The 8698-nt window shown below is 40.5% G+C and overlaps 1 protein-coding gene across 1 annotated transcript; it reads left to right on the top strand.

The window, feature by feature from the left end:
- Window positions 1-1512: 1512 nt before the first annotated feature.
- ddx23 (DEAD (Asp-Glu-Ala-Asp) box polypeptide 23) lies at window positions 1513-8418 on the top strand (the record flags this gene model as incomplete). The annotated part of the gene is given in 10 exon segments (XM_046055769.1): window positions 1513-1625; window positions 1734-1877; window positions 2040-2265; window positions 2454-2599; window positions 2721-2898; window positions 5172-5414; window positions 5536-5687; window positions 5786-5894; window positions 7263-7437; window positions 7564-8418. Coding segments are annotated over 10 exon segments (1710 nt in total), but the record flags the coding sequence as incomplete, so codon positions are not given.
- Window positions 8419-8698: the final 280 nt, after the last annotated feature.

Below are 8698 nucleotides of genomic sequence, written 5' to 3'. Positions count from 1 at the left end.
TTGGTGTTAAGGTGCTACACGCAGACAGACATACAGCTGACATAAATAGATGTAGAAATATATAAATATGTAATAAACAAATGCAAGTTATATAAGAAGAACAGAGAAAAATAATACAACTGACAATATAAGAAAATAAAAATAACAATGGAACAACAATTAACAAATTCACAACAGATGTGTGCAATGTGCCAGGTTCGTGCATGACTTGACATGAAGTGATTTACATGTGCAGAGACGATTGTATTATTTGAGGAGGGGTTGGAGTGTCAGTGGGGGGCCCGGGCCTTGTTGATGAGGCTAGCTGCAGACGGGTAGAAGCTGTTTTTGTGGAGAGAGGTTTTGGTCCCGATGGACCGCAGCCTCTTGCCAGAGGGGAGAGTCTGAAACAGTTTGTGGCTGGGATGGGAGGCGTCAGCGGCAATCTTTCCTGCTCGCCTCAGAGTCCAGCAGGCGTGCAGGTCCTGAAGTGATGGAAGATTGGCTGCAATCACCTTCTCTGCAGATCAAGCAATCAGCAGCTAGCAGAAGTTAGACTGAAGTAAATGCAAGGAAAACAAACAGGTAGATTCAGCTTAATATAGTAGCTGATTTACAGATTCAAATGCAACAATTTAAACATGTAAATATGTAAATACCAACTGTGTAATACAAAAATGTAAGTAGTTAACAGAGTAAACACTGTCAATATATTTTTAGTACATTACCTTAAATATATGAATTGATTTAACTTCTAACTCTTACACTAGCTAACCTTGATTGCATGGTTGTTATGAGCTTGGTAACTTATGGCGCGTGCCAGTTGTACTGGGAAGTCAGAAGTTCCAACCCGCCAGTTGGAAATTTCGACTGGAACCCCCCCATAAGACCGATTTCTGACACCAGAAAGTCAGGAGAGAACATCACCAACCCCAAAACCCAAGATGGCTGCTCAAGCTGTAGTAATATAATGTTTATTACACTTCTCTCTTTACTTGTGTCTCATTAAGTCAGTCGTACACACTGTACAGTCCAACTTATATCCGTAGACATGTTGCTTGTATGTGCAAAATACAATGGCTAAAAGCCTTCATCTTCATTTTCCGACTTAAAATTTGTTGTACGCTGGAACATGGTCAACTCGGGTGTGAGATCATTCCCAGCTCTGTTTCCGACTTCCAAGGTAAATGGAACGCGCCATTAGCAGTGTTCCACGCACAAACGTATCTAACCTGATGTGTAACCCTATGACTCTTCGTAGTTTTATCTCATCATCTACACATGTAAGTCCTTTGACGCATTTTTTTTCATCCCCACCCCATTAATAATCTGAAAATACCTACTAGTTGTATTTACTATAAAGAAAAGCCAGGGCAAGCGTCTCTCATGATGATCATAAAAGTAAGACTTAATGGCAAAATAAATTTTCTCAGTAGTGCCTCCGCTCCCTATCTAAATGTCGAGTGAGCAACTCTTTCCCTTAAATGTCCTATCCTGTCTCAATAAAACAATATAAATATCTGATCTTTACAGGAGCGTTACTTGGGTGGGCTCAAGAAACGCCGTAGAACCCGTCACCTGAATGACAGGAAGTTTGTGTTTGAGTGGGATGCTTCTGAAGACACTTCAGTTGACTACAACCCAATGTGAGTGAACATAAACACATTTCACCTTTTGAATGGAAGCAGGTCTTTTGTTTTGTCAGAACGTGTACCAGTCTGCAACAATGTGAATGTTCCCAATCTGTCTCCTAGTTACAAAGAAAAGCATCAGGTACAGCTGTACGGGCGAGGCTTCATCGCCGGCATCGACTTGAAGCAGCAGAAAAGAGACCAGTCACGTTTTTATGGTGACCTGATGGAGAAAAGACGCACACTGGAAGAGAAGGAGCAGGAAGAGTGAGTGAAACAGAGAAATGGTCAGCTTAGTTTGTGGCTTTAAGGAGCATACCAGTGGTTTTCAAAAGCTACTTCAGAGTGTATGTATAAATTAAAACAGACAGGAAGGTGGTTGTAGTTGAAGGAAGGCACCATCCAATGTTTATACTCTGCTCCTCTCAGGGTAAGACTGAAGAAGATGCGTAAGAAGGAAGCCAAGCAGCGCTGGGACGACAGACATTGGTCTCAGAAGAAGCTGGACGAGATGACGGACAGAGACTGGCGAATCTTCAGAGAGGACTACAGCATCACCACCAAGGGAGGAAAGATCCCGAACCCCATCAGGAACTGGAAGGAGTATTCGCTGCCCGCACACATCCTGGAGGTCATCGACAAATGTGGCTACAAGGTCAGCTCGCTCGAGCCTCGACGTGGAAGTTTCCATGAGAGCAATACAGAGTGGTGGAGAATTAGATTTTTGTAACTATGACAAACGGATAAGATCAGATATGTTTTAGTTTGATGTGCACAGACTATATCGTCTCTCTGTTTAAGTCAGTGTAATCACTAATAATGACGTGTTTCTTTTAAATCCAGGATCCGACACCTATTCAGAGGCAGGCCATTCCCATTGGTTTACAGAACCGTGACATCATTGGTGTGGCTGAGACAGGTAGCGGTAAAACAGCTGCTTTCCTTATTCCACTGCTGGTCTGGATTACTACCCTGCCAAAGATTGACAGGTAACACTTAAATAATCTCTTGCCACTTAAATTTTCCAAGATTTTATGTTTGCCTGTACACATTTTTATTTATTTTTTTACTTGGATATGCGTCTGTTACATTCATCTGCTCTCTGTGCAGGATTGAAGATTCAGACCAGGGTCCGTATGCTGTGATCCTGGCCCCGACTCGTGAGTTGGCGCAGCAGATTGAAGAGGAGACCATCAAGTTCGGTAAACCGCTTGGCATCCGCACAGTGGCTGTGATTGGAGGAATCTCCAGAGAGGACCAGGGCTTCCGTCTCAGGATGGGCTGTGAGGTGAAACATGCAGCATATATATGAGTGTTTCTTGGACAAGTAGAAAAACAACTGAAACAGTATTTAGATAATCAATCTAAGTGTCTAAAGTTATCATCCTGCTAATGCCAAATGACCACACAAATCTGTTTCTCATGTGTAATTGGTAACGGTCTCATTTTGACACAGTAACATTCAAATGACTTGGTTACACTGACTTCTCTTATTCTTTGTGAACATGTGTCACAAAATGTTGAGTAAATAAGTTATTCTTCTTTAAATTCTCATTACAATAACCTCTAAATATGAATACACAGACATGATACACATAGTTAGTTTTAGCATGACGTCTACTCATAAATATGTTTATTGTCATGGATAAACATTAAATTAAATCTGCCTAGAAATTTATAGAGAAAAGACTCTCCTTATAACCTCAGATGTTGCCTAACAATCATCACATAGTGACGTTTTCTTCAGTAATAGAATAATCTAGTTTATCAGAACATGTTTATAGTGTAGACATTTACTGCTAATAGCTAATTTTACCATATTTTTAATGGTGCATCGTCCAGATTAAAACGGTGAATCAGAAGATGTTTGTTTGAAAACGCTGCTGACCCGATGGACAAAACGGAGGACTTTATAAAACGATGACACACACTCACATTTGGCTTTGTGGGTCGGTCTTATCAGTCATGCAAAGCAAAAACACGATGCTACTTACAGAGTTTTAGTTTTGGTATTTTTATTAAAATATAAGTACTGTGTAAATAACACTTAACAGTTAGCCTAGCCTACTGTGCATGTCGCTGTATTTACTATGCGACAACTCCCAGTCTGTTTTCCGCCGCCGTCTCTCGTACTCCCGTGTTACTTTCAGTAACAGTTCCACTTCGCTGTTGGTCAATGCAAAAAAAAAAGAATAAAGCCTGGTGTGGTTCTTGGTCTGTATTAATTTCATCTTTCGCTAAATCGTCTGCTACTGCGGAGTAGACCATCTGCTTCATGTTTACACTGGCATGCGCATGCCCAGTGTAGCTACCTGAACGGCCACTGGATGTGTGTTTTCAGTCGTTCTAATATAGACAGAGATCAACTCTGATACGAAGCTAAAACGCTGCTGTGGACGGAGAAGATTGGTTTTGTTATGAAACTGTTTTAAAAACGTAGCAGTGTGGATGTAGGCTCACATTACCCCACTCCTCTCTCTACTCCTCACGTGCCAACCCTCCCGTTTTCCCCGAGATTCTCCAGTATTTTTCCGTTCTCACCCGGTATCCATCCGTTAAATGTTTCCCTGTAAATATCCCGTATTTTTAACCTTTATGAAATCAAATAAAAACCTTGTTTGCTACTCTCCCTCTGGTAAAGTCGGTGGCAGCATGTAAGATATGTAGACTGAGCTTCCTGCACAAGGATTAAAAATGAAAACAATCCACTGAAATGATATAAAGCCTATAGCCTACTAATGGCAAACCATATGAAATTATAATTAATATAGTTGCCTGTGTAATAACAATTGACTGTATAATATGGAATTTACATTGTAGCCAATTTTTATTTATTTAAATTTTCCTTATTTTCAAATCTGACTGAAGGCAGTTTTGACTCCTCTCTGTAGCCCTTCTCCCTCTCTCCACTCCTCTCTCTCCCCCCTAAAACCCACAGAACCTGCCTGAGCTTTCCAGAACAAAAAGCAGCTACTTCAGAGTTTATCATCGACTCATGATGCCTGTGCTCCTTTATCTCCTAAATATTTTGGCTACAGCCTTTTTTGTTGCAGTTTTTATGGTTGTAGTAAATTTATAAAGATGCTGTTTTTTCTGTTTTTGTAGTTATTCCACAGTAAAGCTATATTTGTTAAGCTATAAGATGTTCACAGTAACCAGGCAAAGGCTGCTATCGTTTAAGTCTCTTACACAGATTGAGTGGAATTTGTTGCCCATGTTTCCTGGCAATAAAATAAACAGTTGTCATTTCATGATACTTTATCATCTGTTAACTTTAACACTTAATACATTGTTTTTAGGACCAATTAAATAAATATACAGTATACTGTATAACGCTACATGATAAATAAAAGGCTCCAAATAGACCAAGTGATCGGTGATCGGCCGATACTGCGTCAGCGATCGGTGATCGGCCCAAAAAATCCTAATCGGAGCACCTCTATTTCAAACACTGTACTCTCTTGGCAGGAAGCCCACTCTGCCTGTACATTCATAAGGTGACGATGCTATGTGCACGAAACACACACATTCACCGACTGTACGTTTTCCCTGTCTTAACAGATTGTGATCGCCACCCCTGGTCGTCTGATCGACGTGTTGGAGAACCGGTACCTGGTCCTGGGCCGCTGTACCTACGTGGTACTGGATGAGGCCGATCGTATGATTGACATGGGCTTCGAGCCCGACGTCCAAAAGATTCTGGAGTACATCCCAGTGACCAATCAGAAGCCAGACACTGAGGAAGCAGAGGACCCTGAGAAGATGATGATGAACTTTGAATCTGGAAAACATAAATACAGACAAGTATGTTTATCTGTCAGATGTCTGCAGACATTTTATAAACAAGACTGTTGTGTAGGTGCCAGATGCTCTCACTGTTTGTGTTTCAAACTGTGTTTATTTATTTTTGTTTGCGCCTTTTCAGACGGTCATGTTCACAGCTACTATGCCTCCTGCTGTGGAGAGACTGGCCCGGAGCTACTTGAGGCGTCCTGCTGTCGTGTACATCGGGTCTGCTGGCAAACCTCATGAGAGAGTGGAACAGAAAGTCTTGCTTATGTCCGAGGGAGAGAAGAGGTGAGACAGACACCAACATATAACTGTAAACATCGACACATCCTGTTTATTTCCGCCAGAGTGTCTCACTGAGAAGCTTTGGATTATGTGTGGTGCAGGAAGAAGCTGCTGGAGGTGTTGTCGCATGGCTTCGAGCCTCCCATCATCATCTTTGTCAACCAGAAGAAGGGTTGTGACGTGCTGGCCAAGTCTCTGGAGAAGATGGGGGTAAGTCACTGTAGATGAGAACAGTGGTTTCAAAACTTCTTAAAGCGACTAAAAACTTTACATTTTTCTTTAGAACATTAAATGTTCATGACTTAATAAGCAACACTCAAAGTTTAAGTTTGTTTATTATTCATGAAAAATATATAATTAAAAAAAGGAGCTAATCACGACCACCTCGAGATATTGTCAGGAATCTTAGCTGTGACATAACTGCATATTCAACTGTGTGTGTTTTATAACGGTTTATTGCTTATTTCTTCAGTTTCTCATGAGTATGGAAATGTAATAAAGTGTAGTTAATGTAAATGTTGCTACGTTTTTAGCCAGGCTGGCTTTACTGAAATATCAAACTAATCACGTTAGAAGTTCAAAGCTCCGCTGCATCTTTGTTAACCCTCAGTGTGGCTGTAGACTCCTGTATAGTGAAATTTGATCAAAAATGGAAATGAATCTTGCGGCAAGGGCTGCAACTAAATATTATTTTCATCATCTTATATTATTTTATTTTTAATTTATTAATCTTTCGACCTTTTTTTCTCGATTAGTCAATTTGTTGTTTGGTCCATAAATTGTCAGAAAATTGTAAAAAAAAGTTGATCACTGTTTCCCAACAAGCCCAAACAAAGACACTCAGTTTACTGTCATAGGCCCCCTTTACACCTGGCATTAAAATGCGATTTTGGTGATCTGAGTGCATCGGATAGTGCTTGACCACGTGAAAGTAGAGGTGTAAATGTACCCAAGATGCATTAAGAATGACGAATTGTGATCAATCAGCCAAACCACGCTTGAGATTGCATTGAACACAAGTGTAAATGCAATTGCGTTGTCAATCCACAGACAACCACATGGACGGAAATACAAACTCGTCGCACTCTTCCACAAATAAAATGAAATTGAGTGTGCGTACAGGCAGTGTTGTGCCTAACAGCACTGAGAGAGTGCCGTTCATTGAACATGCTTGTTTTGGTGAACTGAATGTATCGTTGCCTTTTTAGTTAGACTCAATATAAACTATTAAAATAACAGAAAAGAGACTCGTCTTATTACCAGGTGTAAGTATAATCAGGTTAAAATCAAGATACTATCAGGATACAAGATGCATTATATGTAAATGGGGTCATATAGGACCAAAGAAAATATTCACATTTGAGAAGCTGAAATCAGAGAATTTGGACATTTTGTCTTGACTCAAAACAATTAATCAATTCTCTAAATAGTTGGCCAAATATTTAATAGTTGACAACTAATGGTATCGACTTAATCGTTGCCGCTCGGCCACTTCGGGAACAATCTTTTAAATGCCTGTCAATGAACTGGATTTTTTTAAAAACAAAATTTAACCTCAGTTGTCTCTTCTTGACACAGTACAATGCTTGCACGCTGCACGGTGGCAAAGGCCAGGAGCAGAGAGAGTTTGCGCTGTCCAATCTCAAGGCAGGAGCCAAAGACATCTTGGTGGCTACAGATGTTGCTGGTCGAGGTATCGATATCCACGACGTCTCTATGGTGCTTAACTACGACATGGCTAAGAACATTGAAGGTAAGAAACCTCATTACGTGTGTTTTTCTTCACTTCCAACATATTTATTTTGTGAAAATTAGACTCCTGGTGTTGTTTCACTCGAATGAAGTGTCTTGTTTTCTCCTCTTCCTCCTCTCCATGCAGACTACATCCATCGTATCGGTCGTACGGGTCGTGCTGGTAAGAGTGGTGTGGCCATGACTTTCCTCACTAAAGAGGACTCGGCGGTGTTCTACGACCTGAAGCAGGCCATCCTCGAGAGCCCGGTGTCCACCTGCCCTCCAGAGCTGACCAACCACCCGGACGCTCAGCACAAACCTGGAACCATCCTGACCAAAAAGAGACGAGAGGAGACCATCTTTGCCTGATTTACCCTGAACTCTATCCATTTGAACACACATACACACACAACTGTGTTTTAAACTGTTGTATCATGTTGTATCTCTACACAATATGCATTTCTGTTTTACTTTCAGGATTTGGTCTGCAGATCATTTCTTATGTTCTTTTTCAACCTTGCCTCCCCATGCTTGTCTTTTCAGCCAGTCTGTTCGTAGAAAAGAACACATTGTTTACTGGTGCAGAACCATCAAGCACTGGTTTGGGGATTGTCTGGCTCAAATGTGGCTAAGACATATTGATGTGTGTGAATTAGAATATTTTTACTCTGTTGAAAATGTGTAAATGAGGACTCAGTGGTAGAGGTTTGTTTTGCTTCTGTAAACAAGAGCCAGGATCAGTGAGCAGGACCCAGATGATGTAACTGATATGCACTGTTTAATTGCTACTCTTCATATCAAATGTGATAAATACCAGCCAGGATGAGTGTAGATGAGTAGTAAGTGCATTTTATTATTTGTATGTTATCATAGTTTTCTGACTGTTAAAGAGACGATGGCCGTTTCTTTCGCTTCAGATGCATCCTCTGGCTAAATTGCAATTCATCATTTTAAATATAAACATTTGTATGAAGTGAATACAGTAAATTTGTCAAATTTATCTGTAACATGAAGCATTTTTCTTTTTAGTCTGAAATGATAGTGGTGTCTTCAACGAGTAGATGTTGGGATGGAGAAAAAGATCTTCAGATATGTACAAAAGAGCAAAATTCAGGCACTTGCACATAGAAATCCAAATGTCATGACAGTTGTGTATTTTGCATTGACAGTATTGTCAATCAAACCACACTTGCACAGTCCTTTAGTTAGATGACTTTAGATGAGTTTTTGAGTGGAAAACCCAGAAACCCTTATGTGTGGGGACGTGAATGCAGTGCGCT

This window comes from Micropterus dolomieu, linkage group LG08, assembly GCF_021292245.1.
Source record: "Micropterus dolomieu isolate WLL.071019.BEF.003 ecotype Adirondacks linkage group LG08, ASM2129224v1, whole genome shotgun sequence".
Lineage (NCBI taxonomy): Eukaryota > Metazoa > Chordata > Actinopteri > Centrarchiformes > Centrarchidae > Micropterus > Micropterus dolomieu.
This window is presented reverse-complemented; position numbering and strand designations above follow the sequence as displayed.